At 40.2% G+C, this 16858-nt stretch overlaps 2 protein-coding genes and 2 long non-coding RNA genes across 5 annotated transcripts; 2 read left to right on the top strand and 2 right to left on the bottom strand.

Moving 5' to 3' along the window:
* Nucleotides 1-454: 454 nt before the first annotated feature.
* On the top strand, nt 455-7911 carry zgc:113425 (uncharacterized protein LOC541425 homolog). Of its 2 annotated transcripts, none has more exons than XM_055023339.1 (6): nt 455-880; nt 3005-3064; nt 4441-4572; nt 4828-4974; nt 6680-6737; nt 7598-7911. In XM_055023339.1, the coding sequence occupies exons 1-6, from the start codon at nt 716-718 to the stop codon at nt 7699-7701; spliced, it is 666 nt and encodes a 221-aa protein (XP_054879314.1). In that variant the 5' UTR covers nt 455-715; the 3' UTR covers nt 7702-7911. The 2 variants fall into 2 exon arrangements, with proteins under 2 accessions (XP_054879314.1, XP_054879313.1); XM_055023338.1 differs by having other exon boundaries at nt 456-880; nt 7595-7911.
* On the bottom strand, nt 7897-12775 carry rab33ba (RAB33B, member RAS oncogene family a). Its single transcript, XM_055023337.1, has 2 exons — nt 12276-12775; nt 7897-11120 (listed from the first exon to the last, which is right to left on the bottom strand). Exons 1-2 carry the CDS (start codon nt 12501-12503, stop codon nt 10620-10622), a joined length of 729 nt encoding a protein of 242 aa, XP_054879312.1. The 5' UTR covers nt 12504-12775; the 3' UTR covers nt 7897-10619.
* On the top strand, nt 12529-14890 carry LOC129353869 (uncharacterized). The gene is made up of 3 exons (XR_008605095.1): nt 12529-12644; nt 13293-13327; nt 14578-14890. It is a non-coding gene; the product is annotated as an uncharacterized LOC129353869 (long non-coding RNA).
* Nucleotides 13308-15436, bottom strand: LOC129353870 (uncharacterized). The gene is made up of 3 exons (XR_008605096.1): nt 15354-15436; nt 14969-15036; nt 13308-13401 (listed from the first exon to the last, which is right to left on the bottom strand). It is a non-coding gene; the product is annotated as an uncharacterized LOC129353870 (long non-coding RNA).
* Nucleotides 15437-16858: the final 1422 nt, after the last annotated feature.

The raw sequence follows: 16858 nt of genomic DNA, 5'->3' as shown, positions 1-16858 counted from the left end.
GATTTGCCTCAGAATGAAAGATTTTGAACTGTTTCCAAATCATGAACTTCCAGATACCAGCTTTGGTCCAATCTGCTGCACATGCTGTGTACAGCAATATTTGTACATTTATTACACAAATATACAAAGAAATACAGATAGACATTATAGGCAGTTGTTTACTGGAATAAAAAAACTTAATTTGCAACATTTTCCAAGAGCAGTTTGAACAAATCTACTCTCAGCCAGTCCTAAAATCACAGAGAATATTGACTTGTCAAAAATTTGATAATTTTTCCAGAAATAGTCTTTGAAATTTTATGAACAGCGAAAGCAAGGTTAAAAAACCCACTAATCTCCAAAAGGCACCTGTCATTTCTGTACCAGGAACGAATGGCTGGAATGCGATGTGGGCGGGGTGTGAGAGCCTGAGAGTCCAAACTCTGGGCAGAAACATCCCACGCTTCCCTCCACCTGCGGCTGGTCAGCCAGGTTAATGATGAACAAACTTCCTGCCTCCAAACTGACACCGAAACTTCTGCGCTGTGGTGGCGAACCTGTCAATGGGACTTTTTACAAGAAACTTATTTTTTTCTCGAGTCAATAGTGATTAGTGTTAATGTTTCTGAGTCAGAAAGTCAACCAGACGGCGCTCAGCCTCAGCCTCGCTCACACCTTTCCCTCGGAGTTTCTTTAAACCGAAACAGAAGCAGAGCGGGGGGATTTCCATCTGAACATGGACCGGTACCGGTACTTCATATTCAACCAGAGGAGTGTGCTTATCCTGGGCATCCTCCAGATAGCCTGTGCGTCTCTCTGTGTCGTCAGCGCCTTGATGGACGCTGCTTTCCGCAAGAACACCCCGCTGAGCAGCAGCAGGACGCCGGTGTGGGGGGGACTGGTCAGTATCCCCTCTGATAGCTGGGTCAGCATCCAGCTATCAGGACACCTACAGAGTGTTACTGGTGTGTTACAAGTTTCTAAAGTATGGTATGGATCCTCTTGGAGAAGAATAATGACTGTTGACAGGGTCGGCCAAAGATTGGCTGAGGTCGTGAGCAGACTTTCATTTGGGGCCCCACTTCCAGCTGCAGTCTTTCATGATTATGATGAACATGAAGAGTCTGGAGGACAGACTCTTCATGTTCATAATATGCTTAATTAATTAATTTGCTTTAGATTCTGCTGTAAGAAAAACAAAAAACTAAGCAATCTTTGATTATTCCATCCATACATTTTCTAACACCTTATCCAGGGTGTCAAACTCCAGTCCTCAAGGGCTGGAGTTTTGCACAACTTTTACATGTGCCTCTGCTGCACCACACCTGAATAGAATAATTAGATCATTAAGGCTCTGGAGAACTGATCTACACAAGGAGGAATTAATTAAGCCGTGTCATTCCAGTGTTTTGTACCTGTGGCACATCTAAGAACTGCAGGACACTGGCCCTTGAGGACTAAAGTTTGACACCTGTGACCTTGTCTGTAGTGGAGACAAGGAGGGGTGCTGGTGTCTGTCTCCAGCTAATGTTCCAGGCGAGAGGCGGGGTACACCCTGGACAGGTCGTGACCCTAGACAAGTCACCAGTCTGTCACAGGATCCTTGATTATTATTTTTCCTTTTTAATGAGAAAAATAATTTCCAGTTAACTGACTTGTAATGTTTTTAATCAGTCAAAGGGTAATGTTCCTTATTGGAGAATATGACATCATCACTATTAAATATATGACAATGTCACTAGCTTGTACTGCTTGTCCAGATGAATATTCTAGCTAAATTCTCAAATTGACATAGAAAATATTTGATGGAAAATGCACCTTTAATATGATAGTTATGGATATGTTAATGTAATTTTGGTATGTAGTGAACCTCCAGGATTTGTGGGTGTTAGGAAGCAGAGCTGTGTGTGAATGGCTAAAATCCATAAATATTTGAGATCCCTTCTTAAAACACTTGTAACTGCCTTTTAATAGTTCAAACATTAAATATACCTTAATATGCATTAATACACACAGTGGAAGCCATGTTGACACTACCGCAAAGGCTAACATCCAGTCTTCCATATTTCCATTTTGAAATTTATAATCAGTACTGTGGAATTTAACGGTGCTCTTCAATTAAAATTGCTTGCCAAGCAGCGTTACATCAAGACATTTAAACTTTTCAAGCTGCATTTTATCCACAATAACTCAGTTGGGTTTTGCAAAAAAATTAAAAAATATTTGTGGTTTTCATAAATCATTTGGAATGGCATTCTATGGAAATATCTGTAAATATTGAACCCCAAAAACTGAACCATGAATAGTCACTGTAAAGCTATTGAAAACATGACTAAACAGAATATTTTAAAAAAATCTAGATTTTGGTTAAGTTGGACCAAAGTTTGAACAATAAATCTGTAGCTATGCCTCCAGAGGAATAAAAAACAATCATCAACAATCTGGCATATTCTGGATGTAGTTCAACTATCAAGGGGAATGCTTGAAATTCCAAAACTGCAGCCAAATAAAAATAGGTCATTTTTGAGGACACAATGGAGCCAATGTTCTGACCACAAAGATAAAATTGGAAGAGAAACAGCACAGGTGGACTCACTGATGGCTCTGTACCTGCTGTTACGCCATTTATCCAGAGGGAGGAAGAGGAAGTTCTAATAATCTCTTCCTGCAGTCATAACGGAATGTGTGGAGATTCTTTATGAAATGATGAACTTTATGGACAACCTGGAACATCCTCATTATCGGACTATCATACAACAGTGTCTTCTTCAGATCTGCAGTAATACAGACTGCTACAGGAGTTGATCCCTACGCACAGCCATTAACATGTTAAAGAACCTTGGATGATATACTTTTAAACAGCATTTCATCTGTTAATGTCACAGTGTTCATGAAATGTGGCCTCAGCCCTGACACATATCAAATTGAAAATTATAAAAATTTTCAATCATGAAAATTGACTAGTCATAATTAATACTATGATCGAATTAGGATTCTTGTTCACACTGCTTCCTGTTGTTTTCAGATCATGGCCTGTCCTGGTGTGCTGGCGCTGTTTGCATCCCAGAGGAAGAACGCTGTGTTGGTGAGTCTCTAGCTTCTGAACTCTGCTTCTCTTCAGGTGACAGACAGTAGGTTGGTACATATGGCAAGTTCAGAGACATCTCTTCAGTCTGTTGACATGGCAACCTGCTCATGACACTCTTAAGCTCAGTGGCCTCTTCCAGTTTGATTCCTCTCAATACTGAGGTACTGTTAACTTTTTACAAGGACTGGGCGATATGCTGAAAAACATGTCACAATATAAACATTTTATATCTGTTGATGCTGTTAATTATAGATTAGCTTTTGTTTTAAATAGCTGAAATGCTGCCAAGCTGGTGACATGATCTTTACTTTTTAATCCTCAATTTCACTTGTTTTCTCCTTTCACTCCATGCTGCTGTTTATTTCTAAGCTGCTAAGAGGTACAGTGGTGAAACCTGAAACTGCTGCTGCGCGTGGTACTCAGCGGGCTGTTGCTAGGAAACCAAAGAGTGAGCAAGTGAGTTAGTTGATGCCACCAACCTAGCTTAGCTGGTTGTGAGAGGTTGAGCGGCTAAAGCCTTTCCTCTGCCTACATCCCCCAGAATGCTTTTCTGGATCAGAGTTCAGTGAAAATTGTATAAGACATATTTTCTATTGATATTGATGATTTTCTGTTGTGATATATATTATTGATTTATCGTCCACCACTACTTTTTACGAATTTCCAAGTTTTGACTTTTCAGAGCCAATGGCACCTCCAGGGAAGTTTTAGATGGATGGATGGATTAAGTGATTGATTGATTTGTCAGTTCATTTTTTATTGGGTTTTACGTTTATGTCTGGATTGCAGAAGATGACTCTGTATGCCTAGCTATGACCTGAATATGAACATCTCTATGGTGGTGCAGTGGAGTGAATGTTTTTCCAGAGGGGGTCATGTCCCCCCGGCTCCCTCTTTTGAGGGCACCACTGTTCAGAGTCAGTCAAATCTCTTTGTTTTTGGCAGTTTTGTAGCTTTTATTCTGAATTCCTTTATACACCTTGATATAGATGATCTCCTTAAGCAGCACCTTCCCTCATTACACAAATGCACATCTCTCTTTTGTTCAGTAGATTTTTCAATACATATATTTCCCTCATCTTAAGAACTACTTGGGATGGGATAATTTGAACATTGATGATGATTTCAATTTAGGGTGTGTGTATTTATCTTGTACCATGGCTGTGTGTGGAAGTGTTGTGGTGTAAGCTGATACTGTGGTGCTGCATAGCTCTCTTATGAAATGGCCTGGAAATGGAAAGGTTTTATTAAAAGGGAGGATGAGCTGGAGTCTCTCAACAGGTTAACTTCTCGTTCCATCGTTTCCCTGCTGCCTGTCCCTTCCACACATAAACAGGTCCCAAACGGTCTGGACATTTTGTGTCTGTCCTCAGGTCAGCTGCATGGTGATGGCTGCAGGACTTTCCTGCGCAGCTGCGGTCGTCATCTTCGGCTACTCCTGTCTGACGCTGACCTACGGGGAAGAGGACGAAGACGTCTTCCACCAACACAAAAGTGCCAGAGTGGTAAGTGGCGCACACAGCCGGCTGCATTCAGAGCTCTTCATTTGGTGGAACTTCAAATACACACACATCTGTCTGCTGTTTCTCAGTCTTTCTAACACCTGACAGCAGTGATAGTAGCTGCTGACTACAGACCAGACAAGTTGAAGTGACTCAAGCTTCTTTTAGCTTGGTGGAACATGCTGTTTTACACTGTTTTACATCAGTGTAAAACAGCACACTGTGTTACACTGATGTTATTTCTATCTCCTAACTCAGACATTTGTTCTTCATCGGATGGTGAAAGGAGCCAATGCCACCATCATCCTGACCTGCACCATCAGCCTGGTTCTGTCCTCTCTCATTGGTTATGTGGGTTTCCGGAGCCTTCCATGCTGTGGCTGCTATGATTCCAGGACTGGACTGGTAAGGATTGGTATCCTCTCTGTGTGAGGCTGAAAGGGTTAATCATGTCATGGTACAATGTTTCTCCAAAGGTCATGCTATTGTCTCTGTGGAAGTTGCTAGTAGGGTTCTCAAGTCCAAATAACCAATCTCTTGTTTTAATCAATACTAAAAAAAAGAATACCAAAGAATGACACTATGCTAATACTGATGTTTGAAAGCAGCCTAAAATGGACATTAACGTTCCTGTATCTGTGCTGTAGTAAACTTTACAGAGCCACAAACAAACACTACCTGTTTCCCTCTGCAGCGGTCAGAGGTGGGTTCATTTGGACCCTCGAGTTTTTTCCTACGTGTGCGGTCCGGGGGGATTGTGCTGACCTCGCTGCGCTTTTACAAGGGTTTTTTTGTGTAGTTTTGGAACCTTATGGTTCCCCGGTGTCCAACTGTGACATTTGCTGGAGTTTTAGCGTAATGCTCTTCATAAGCATTGTGCTAAAACTCCAGGAGGGTTACAGACTAGCTTCACAGACGCATACAGCCCTGTGACAGGCTGCAGTCGGTTGGAGCTCCACCGTCAAGACGGGCTCACAAAGCTCAAAACTCCCCAATTTTTTGTTCTGATCTGCGTGATTAGACAGTTGAGAGTGAAGTAAGGACGAGGCACTGTGTAGAGTAAGATGTACTATAGGAATTTGTCACAAGTGTAGGAAATTGACACAGTCAATGAAATCTATGAAATTTCAATTGTGGCAAAGGCAAAATGCTGCCCTGCCCTGAATTATATTCACCTAAATCCCCACCCACTGTTTAAACCACACCACTCAAGACTGAAATCAGAAAGTTATGTGTCATGGAAACAGTTCCTGTTGCTATCAGGTAGGAAATTGCTCCTAATCCATGAACCCTTAGCAATAAACCACACAATCCTCGACCTGGTGCCCCTTCACTGCCTGCCAGCTCACATGAGCAAAGGACAGAATGTATCAGTGATTAGATCACCACCACATGATTCAATGGAGTCAGTACCATCATGTTTATAAAGCCTGGCAGACAGAGGGAGAGAGAGGCAAACCCAGATCAGCCTGGTCTGTGAGTGAGGTGTTTTATATTTGGTGAGCTCTGCTCAGGTAATAATGCTCCATAATCCAAAGTTCAACACTGAATGTTCCCATTAACTCTTTTTTTTAAAGTATCCAAATTAGAAAAAGTCAATGGAAACAGCAAAATTTGAAAAACCCATTTTCACGCTCACTTGAGATGGCTTTTGGTTTTTCTCAAACAATCAATGTGCTACAGTGGAGATGGAAACACGTTACAAACACTTACCTCACACTACTGATTAAAATCACTAGAGTTGCATTTCTTTCTCTGGTTCTCTGGACAGCATGCAACATCATCAATACTGCAGACATGAGAGGACAACTTCAACATGTCCTCTCATAGCAACACATTCCTGACCGTCTCTCTGTTTTTCTGAGATGTGTGGTCCATGCTAGTCTGTTTACTACAACCATGCTATTCTTTAGCAGTTACGCAGTAACGCAGTTAGAATCTAGTGTATTAGCATGTACAATAGTTTCTAAAACTCAGGAATGAAGTGCCCAACCTTAGCTTGGAAATAAACGGTCTTGTATTTCAAATGTTAGAGTTTGTGTCCCATGCTTTAATTTAAAAAGCGTCCATCAAGTATCTCCTCCCTGAATTGTTATGGTCTGTGTTTCAGGAGACCCTGGTTCCTCAGAGTGATCCTGGAGACACAGAGTTGGTGTGTACTTGGCAAGGTAAGCCATCAAATCAGACATGGTCTGTTTGGGTGACAGTCAGTGTGTGGAGCTCCAGACAGTGAAAGTCTTAATGTAAAGACATAGAAGTCTTCAGTGTCAGTATTGTTCTTCATGCATGGTGCATGTCGTGCCTGTTATGTTTTCAGATAAGTTGCATTATGTAATACTTATCCTTATTAAGGTGTTTGTAGTATCACTAGTGATGGGACTCCGTTAAAACTTTTAATCAAGTTAATTGCAGGGAGCGCTTTTAATCACAATTAATGGAATTTTAATCCAAAACATATCAGCAAAGTAAGCAACATTTTCATTTCAAAAACCATTTTTGCTGCTAAATTAGTAGACATAAAGATTTCTTGTTTTAATCTGTTCTTCTGGTTATTCAGCCATCATAATGATGCAAAGTGCTATTAAAAAAATACGTCTATCTGTTTTAACATTAGTGTTGTAGCCGCCAATGCTACTGCTACATGTTTTGCATTGAGGTAATACTATGGGCTTGAATAGCTTCACTGACAGGTTAACACTTTTTAAAACAGCCTGAACACAACAATTGTCTTCTAACATCTCATCAGATCTATTTTTGAAGCAGAATCCTCAGTTTGCCAAGAGAAGCAGCTTTGTCGTTCATCACTGCTGTTTGTGTATGTCGCTTGTGCATCAGATTCACTGGGGTAAAGAAAGACATGAATACAAAGGTTCCAGCTCTGAACATTTGTATGTTTAAAAAGAACTGTGGTGAAATGTTTAACATGTTAAAAGCAAAGTAATTAGCCCTTTAAGGTCCTGAGCCTAAATATTGCCCATTCGGTATGTCTCAGCCATCTTGTGATGTAGTTCTCCTGTATGTCCAGCAGGTGGTGATGACAAACTTTTCAACTCTCCTCAAACATCTGCTGGAGTCACCAAAGAGGAATACGAGGCTCATTCTAACCTTCCTCCATACAGCAAACTGACCTGAACCAGAACCCAGCAGCTCTGCAGACGGGTTCCATCACCAGTTTAAGAACAGTTTCAGTTCTCGATCAGCCAAGAAATGAAGACATGAAGTTAAAAGATCGGTCAGACGGAGACTGATCAGCACAGCATCCATTAGTTTCCCTTTAACTCCCTGTATTTTCAGAATCTAAGTTATGATTTTATTGTGCTTAATAAATACATTTGAACAGTAGTGTTTATTTGTTTTTGAACAATTGACAGCTTAAGATGACACATGTGTCAAACATTTATTGCAAGGTGATGTATGGTGAAAGGAAGCGCGTTCCTGTTTAACTTTGTTCCAGGACATCCAGAGCAGCAGCAGCATTTCCTGAAGGAGCCAGGATGAAACATGATGCAAATGGATCAGATTCAGAGGAAACCACTCAGCCTGGCTTGTGCTGACAGGCCACAGAAAGGCTTGATTAGATTCTTCATGTGAACAGAAAGTCCTGAGAGACGGTGACAGTGAAGCGTGAGGCGATCATCAGCAGAACCACAGGACCAGCTGTGGTCACACAGCAGCTTAAAACAAGATGCAGGTCGGTGCTGTTACTGTATGAATATACAAGCTCATTTCATATTCTGAAAAACACTCTTCTACACGTTAAGACGCCTGAGGTACACAATGGAGCGCAAGCCTGCACAAAGTGTCTGATTCTGTATCACTGAATGCATTAAGTGGCAAAAGGCTCCAGATCTATGATGAAATCACTGAAAATAAGGAAAAGCTTCATTATCCCATTCAATCCAGGTTTTGCTTGGCTGGTGAATTAAAGGGATAGCTCATATTTGAGATGTGTCACAGAGTAAAGTCCTACCTGCAATATACAGACATTTAGGTAAGAAGAGCCAAATCAAAGGAGAACGATTAGCATTGCTTTCTGACAGTTGTTGGTGTCATCCAGGACATAACGCATTAAATAATAAATTGTATTGAGCTGTTAGCAAGTCATTACCATCATGAGAATGATTGATGGAGCTGGCATTAGCATCCACAGCAACTCTGAAGATGATGTAGGTGATGCAGGTAATGAAAATGTTTCATTCTCTTATAGAAGTGAATAAGAATGAAAATCTGAATTATCCCTTTATGTCATCAGCTAATGCTGCACTGCATTCCTTCCCGTTTATCATTTTGTTCAGAGACATTACAAGAGCAGGTGTGAACATTTCACTCACATTCCACTAGCACTGACATCCCAGTGTCAGTGGGCCAGTTCCCAGTAACAGCACACCATAGAGTAAAAAATTACAGTTTCAAAGTTTTCATTGCTGTTCCAAGAAAGACTAATTTGGCTATTTGGAAATATTTCAAGTAGCAACAAACTAACAGTCATGGTGTGAAACCTAAAGGACCACAACTCATCACTCTTATTAAGTAGGGATGCACAATATATTGGCTGATACCAGCCATGTTTCAACATTGGGATGTTATTGGTTTGATAAATGATCAATATCCTCCTAGATTTGGATATTTGTGCATTCTTACTATTAATAACTAAACAGTTGTGATGACACCAAGGCTAAATATGGCAACAAAGTCGGTGACAAAAAAAAATCTGCCAAAATCAGAATCAAATTCGGGCTTTTTCCAGATCAGTGATCAGCCATGAAACTGCCATAGCTGTACCCCAAACTGAAACGGCTGACTCTTCATTTCTTATCATCCTCATACTGATCCATCATGCCAACTATGGAGCAGCTCAGAATCAATTCAGGAATTCACGTCGCTGGAGTCCAGGCTCCAGCTAATCTCTGTTTTTTTTAATCTACCATCAATCCCAGCTGGTTTCTAATGAACGGTAAAAATCAATGCAAAAATGTCCAGTTGAGAATTCCTTTGATTAAACAATCACCTTGAATACCAAAGTATATAAAGATGATCAGCTTCTGTGCTCAGTGTCTTCCATTTCACTCACGTTTCACTCAGATGCCCTGACATAACTGGAAAATCTAAAGAACAGAGGTGAGCCCTGAAGGCAACAAACCATGCTGCCAACCAGAGTGGATGCCTGGACCGGTCCACCTCCTCCTCAGCCTCTTCTCTGCTCACTAAGGTGAAGATGGTTCTGTTACAATCACTTCTGGTCTCTGGCATCCAAACAAAGCACTTTTGATTGGAATTTACTGCTAAAATGTGAGAGTTTTTATGGGAAAATGAGTTCCTCCTCTACTCCGGCCCTGCATGCTTTAGGTGTCTGCTTGTTTCCAAACAGCTGAATTAAAAGAATGAGTGACTAACAGGCTCCTGCAGCAGTGAGTGTCTGCAGAGGTCATGAATGCATCTAAGACATGCAGGGCAGGAGTGCATGAAGCAGGTTTATGAACCACTATACTAATGGGTTGGACAGGATATTTGGCAATGAAATGGATCATATCTGGACAACATGAGCATCTGACCAGAAAACAGCTGCATGAAGTAATGGCATAAAAGAAATCATGTAAACAAACAGTATGGTTCCTCTACGACGGCGTACCAGGGCCAGACAGAGGAAAACAAGAGTGCATTTCCACAAATAAACTAATTATTTTCTAGAACAAAACCACAGATATTTCTCAATTTTATGAGTCGAAAATTTGCAACTTTTAATTTCAAAATTTCCCAGTTTTTTGTAGCAAACTTTCAACTTTTCAAACTGAGGAGATTCTGTGTTTCTTCTAGAAAATCTCAACATATAGATTTTTTTTCTAGTGAATTTCAACTTTTCAAACTCAAAAAAATTCCTTATTTTTTTTCTAGAAAATTTCTGAGATTAATCTCAAAATGTTTGAGTTTTTCTATGTACTCTGCCTTTCTTTTTCTATCTACCATGGCTCTAACACGCTGTATCAGTATCATCAGTGCTCTGTAGTTCCTCTCCTTGCTCCAGGTGTGGACAGCCAGTGGAGTTTGAGTCCTCAGCAGCTGCTGCAGCTCCACCCTCTGCCTCCGCCCCCGTCGCCGCTGTCATTCCTCCCTCCGCTCAGGGTGACGGTGCCTCCCGATCCCTCGGCCGGCTGGCTCAGCACTAGAGGTTTCTGGGACTTGAGCTTGTGGGCCACAGTCATAAAGATGGCTTCGACGTGGTCGCTGTCGCGGTAGCTCCCGTCTCCCAGGCTGTTGGGGCTCTTGGCGGACGTCTCAAACAGTGGCATGGAATGAGTGTCCGCAAACTGCTGCGCTACATCCGTGCCCACCTGGACGGAGTCCTGCAGGTCGCACTTGTTCCCCACCAGGATCCTGGGCACCTCGGTTCCCAGGGCGTGCTGCTTGCACTCCTCGATCCAGGCGGGGAGGCTGCGGAAGCTGGTGGCGTTGGTCACGTCGTAGACGAACACCACGGCGTGGACGTTGCGGTAGTAGTGCTGCACCATGGACTTCCTGAAGCGCTCCTGGCCGGCGGTGTCCCACAGCTGGATCTGAGTGGACAGAGCGGCCTTGTTATTTAGTTAACACCAAATAAACCAGAATCTAGAAGCTCTGCTGCTTCCTCCACAGGACTGGGAGTGATGGATAATAACAAGCTGCAGAGAAGAGGCAATATTCAAAAAACCTCAGTTTCTTCCAACTAACTGAATATGTTATTTATTCATTATTAATTATTAGCATCACTATTATTTCTACTTACAGCCCAGCAAAACATCACACTGGATAACTATAGTTAGTACTAACTGAACATGTTATCTGTTTATTATCAATTATTAGCATTACTACTATCATTAAGACTCGTGCCACAGTGAAATACTGTTATTGTTGGTCCACTACAGACCATGTTTACCCCACTGGATGACCTTAGATGACCCTGATGACAACTAATGCTGTCCTGTAAATCATTGCAACCAAACAGTTCAACACAGCCTCCATCAGGCCTTTAACTACACCAGAGCAGCAGAGCATGTCCACATTCAATCAGTCAAATCACATCAGCCTGTACAACCAACCAGCCAACGCTGCAAAGCACCATGGGTAGGATATTTTTCAGTCTTTTGCTGTATGATATTCTGTTGTATGATGTTTTAATGTTTCCTGAATAGGTCAATGTCTAAAATGAGAATTTGCTCTCAATCAACTGGCCTGCTTATAAAAAGGTAAACAAAAAGAAAACGAGATGGAGAAGCATCGTTTCCCCAAAAACTGATGGTGTCATCCAGGTCATGTTACTGTGGAATATTATGAATGTGGAGCTGTTAGCATGTCAGGACAGTCATCTAGTCTTCAATCAGAGGCTTCAGACTGCAACACTGACAGCTACTTAAGATCCATCCTGCCCACAACATCACCATCCATAATGACTGATTGCGTTATGACGTCATTTAATTTACCTTTAGGATGAATAAAGTATTTCTGTGCGCGTTTTATGATTTTAAGGTAAAAACATCAACTTTTCCTTTAAATCTGGTTCTATAAGAGACCAAATAAATATTCACAGTTGCAGTAGTTGCTTCTGCAATGAAACCCATTTTGATATTTGTTATATGAATATTTTTTTTCGGGCTGCAGCAGTAGAGCAGCCTCTTGCACAGTCATGTTTACCAGACTGACGGTTTCAGAGTCTAAAAGGCCGCAGATCACACCTTGATTTTCTCTCCGTCAATCTCCACCAGCCTCTCCCTGAAGTCCACCCCGATCGTGGCCTCGGTCTTCTCGGGGAACCTGCCCGCACAGAAGCGGAAGGTGAGACAGGTCTTCCCGACGCCAGAGTCCCCGATGACGATGATTTTGAAGATCCGGGTCCTGGGTGGCGGAAGAGCCGAGCTCGTCAGGGAGCCGGACAATTCAGCCGCGGAGCCGCTCTCTGCCATGTCCAGTCGAGTCGGGGCTGGTGACCTCACACTCCGGCGGAGGCTCCCTCACTGCCGCTCCCCGGGGAGAGGAAGAAAGGCGGACGCTAAAGAGCCTTCTAGAAGACGGCTGCCTCTCACATTTACTTCCAGACTCGGACGGTGCGTAAATATCAGCTGGTAGTTATCTATGAACGGATACTGTAAATTTAAACATTGTGTCTCCACCTCACTACGCCACCGATGAACCTCCACTGCCCAGCTGTGAAGCTACGTACGGTACTCGAAGAGGTTTAATTCTCGCGAGATAACATTTATGAGACGTTCATAGTCGCGTAAAAATCGTTGGAAACATAAGTTTTATAGAGATGATCGCCGAAGGCATTGATTAACGCATGAGGTGCTGGGTCAAATCTGACTCCTGACCGATGAAAAAGGTAGAAAGTGTACCATTGGTTTTATTGTAAAGGTTTTTTTAGAATATTATTTTTATTTTAATAAAACATAATCATATATTATAAAGGTCACTTAAAAGTGACATTTGTGCTGACATTATTGACAATAAAGAAAGGTGTTGGTAGCATTCAAACACATTAAAAGGGTTACAGTTCTTAAGTTTTACAGCTTTGCTTTTAAAATTTCTTGTTATGAATAGGGTCTTCTGACAATGTACAACTATGACTGTTACAGCATCTTGATTTTGATAGTTCATTAAATGATTCAAAAAGAAAAACATTTGGTAAATAAGTAACACATGTTCCAGATAAAAGGTGTTTTATGAATTTACTAATTATCCTGTTTCAATCAAAGGGATAATAAACAGGATAAGAAGATGAAGACATCAGGTGAGTAAAATGGTGCATGGAAACTAATCATCAGCAGCTGCTCTGTTGCTTCGTCCTCTAATCTGGACAAAGTTCTGTGGAGAAAAGAAAGAGTGCATCTGGTCAAGATGAAAATTTTAATGTTCAGCTAATGTCAAAATCATGAAAACATTGAATTATTTTCTGACCAAAACTTGGAAGTAAAAATGCACTAAGTTGACAAAGAGAGGTAGTGCAGGATACTACTACAATGTTTCAGTCGAACAAACAGTTGTATAAAAACACAAAATGCATATTTAATTTGTCCAGGGATAAATTTATCCTTTCTTAAATGCTTTTAACAATTTTACACCTAATACAACATCACACGCCTTTCCAAAAGGTTCCTTTTTTTCTTGTCAGTCCACAGAATATTTTCCCAGAAGTCTTCGCTTTTGGGAAAAGTTGGTCACTAAAATTTGTCCTAAATTTTTCAGCAGTGCTTTTAGCATTGGAAGCCTCCCACAGAGGTTACTTTTGCTCATGCTTTCTTTTTTACCTTGAACCTTGAACCTTGACCTTAGCATGTGAGGCCTGCAGTGAAGTTTGTTGCCAACCGCCAATAAACACAAGAAGAAGAACAGGCCTGCAGTGCTTTAAATGTTCTGGGTTATTTTGTGAACGTCTGGATCAGATATCAATGTACACTTGAAGTCATTTCTGCAGGCTGAGTGCTACTTTAATGGTTAGAATTCCTATTTTCACTTTCTGAACCATTAGAAAGACGGTTTGGTGAAGTTTAATTTTACATGTGTGACCAACGTAGTCAGTCTATTGTTTTTGTCAGTTTCAGATTCTTTATTATTTATTTAACATTTTACTCCTAATTGCACTGACTGAACAAATTGAAGTTGTTTTTACATGTTTGACCAAACTTGTGAAGCTATTGGTGGATTTATATGTGCTGTTCTGGTGCAGTTAGAAAATACATTTGTAATTTAGTATATTTATGTCTGTGTTGAAAAGAGCAAAACATTTTAAGTCAAATTAGCTGTTTTTCTGTATCAGATCAGTATTGACCGATACTAAACCTCAGATATCTGTATTGAAGTGAAAACAGTAGCTCAATGCATCCCTATCATGTGATTTTACAAATTTGTAATATTAACAATCAGGAAAATGCATCTTTATTTTCAGTTCTCCTTCCTGAGAGGCGAATGAAAGAAGGTTCTTTTATCAGATTAGATCAAATGGGTCCTTTTCACATATATAAGTGTGTTCTGTATCATCAGGGACTGGGAAGCTGATCAGAGTTGGGAGATGGAAGACCATCCAGAACAAGCCTGGAGGAAAACGTGGTAGAGTCTAAGGCAGAGGTTCACAGCTACACTGAGCCTGCAGCATATCAGCAGTGATATGATGGATAACTTGGATCAAAATATATTCTAAAATGGCCCATTCAAAGTCCAGACACTGATCTGTGGGATCTCCATCTACTCTGACTGAGCTTGAGCTGTGTTGCTTGTTTCTATCAAGCAACACAAGACAAGCAACAATAAAATCCTAATGAAATACATTCAAGTTTCTAGCTGTAAAATTAAAAAATGTAAAAAAATAAATAAAGTACAGGGACATTAAAATGGTCAAAGTTTCTTGAAAGTATTCTGCCATGTCAAAGCTTACTGTGAAATTCCAAGTCTTTGCCACTGATGAGGGTAACATTCACTGCGCTTCTGAGGCATTGTTCTTTGCTAAAACAGGAAAAAAGAAATAAATGAGTTATACTTGTGAGAAAATGTGTCATGGTTCACCACAAAGTGAATCATATGCGACAGAAAACTCCATAAAAAGCTCCGGAATAAACAAGAAGAATTACTGGATGTCTATTAAAGGCTGCTTCCTAAACACGCCTATTGATTGTGTAATCCAGGCTTATTTAGGAACCAATAAAGGAGAGTTTTCTACCTGAAGCATTTTCCAATTGACCCTGCATGTCACTGAAGTAAGTTTCAGTCGCAATTTGATGCTTAAACAAGACAAGCAGTGACAGAAAACAATGTTTGCTTACATTGGTACAGGCTGCTGCTGTGCTGCCAGGCAGTTTGCCTGGTCTAACCTCAGGGTCTGGTTGTCTGCTGTTTTGTTCAGTACCATCCACATGCTTTCAATGTGGTCCAGTACAGGGCTGAAGAAGAAGAGGCCTGCAGTGCTTTAAATGTGCTTTAAATGTTCTGGGTTCTGTCCCCTCAATGACTCAATCCAGCGGCCCAGGATCTGCTCAAAGAAAATAATCATGTTTTAGCTGCTCTGTTATTTTACACAGTCATGGTGAACAGCAGCAAGTCGACGTTTGTGTTCCCGGAGTTCCATCTGCTCCGGAGCTTTTATGGACAGCACACACGCTGTCCATTGTTTGCTGTGTGGTTTGATTCACTCCAGAACTGCGAAATTCTGGAGAATTATGTTGGTTAATCTTTATGGGGCAAGTAACATTTATGTTCTTGTCCTTTTAACCCAAGACTATTCGAATAGTCCTTGTTTTGACTTTTAAAATGAAGTTAAACATAATGACATATTTTTATTGCTCACTCAGGGGTAGAGAATGTCAATTTATTATTGCTAATAGTGTCATTATTATTACCAGTTTTTTAGTAGCATTTTTAGTATGATCAGTAATGTAATTAAGGACTTGCATATTTTTTCCTTTGTTATATAATAATTTATTATTATTGTTATTGTTATTATTATCATTGTTGTTGTTATATTTATTCCTTTATCTCATCAACCAAACACACTCTGTTACTTATATAGACTGCAATGGACTCTTCTTTTTCCGCACATTTTGTTTGCAATCTGTGTAACTCCTCTATTTGATTTGTTTATATAACAATAATGGAAAAACCATAATGACACATTAGCTTTGGGGCTAAGAATGACATGCATTAGTGAATCACATAAAATCACAAATCTATGTTTCTGGTTTGGACAAAAACAAACAACAACAAATCCCCCACCCCCAAAAAACAACTTATTTTTGTTTCTTTTCAAAAATAATAATAATTAAAAAAACAACTTATTTTTATTATTTTAACTTCAGCCATCTCTCCAGACATCTGGAGTTGAAAAATTTTTCTAATTTTATTTTATTTTATTGGTGAATTCTATGGTACAAAACATTGGTGCTATTAAAATGTTCCAAAATCTTTTGAAGTTCAATAAATCTGGCTGTGATACGTGACTTCGTTTGTAGCCAGACTCCAGAAATGCTTCGGGTTTTGTTTAGATTTTTTCATGATTATTTTTGCAAATATTTTTAGTGAGAATTTATGACCAAACACAGTTCTTACTTTAACATAAGCTTGTTTTTTTTTTTGTTTAAATAATAATTTGACCTGTAATTTAATGACTAGTAGACATGTACAAAGCTTTGATATTTAGATCAATGTGTTTATCTCGTGGTTTATTATTGTTTGTGCATGTAATAATCTTTAGCTTGGCATTTGTGTTTACTGTTCAGGTATAATTAATTTCTTCAAATTTATCAATCACATGTATTCCAGCATTTCGAACATA

This window comes from Poeciliopsis prolifica, unplaced genomic scaffold (assembly GCF_027474105.1).
Source record: "Poeciliopsis prolifica strain line A6 unplaced genomic scaffold, Auburn_PproV2 SCAFFOLD098, whole genome shotgun sequence".
Lineage (NCBI taxonomy): Eukaryota > Metazoa > Chordata > Actinopteri > Cyprinodontiformes > Poeciliidae > Poeciliopsis > Poeciliopsis prolifica.
Note: the sequence above shows the minus strand (reverse complement) of the source record. Positions and strands in the feature narration are given on the sequence as shown.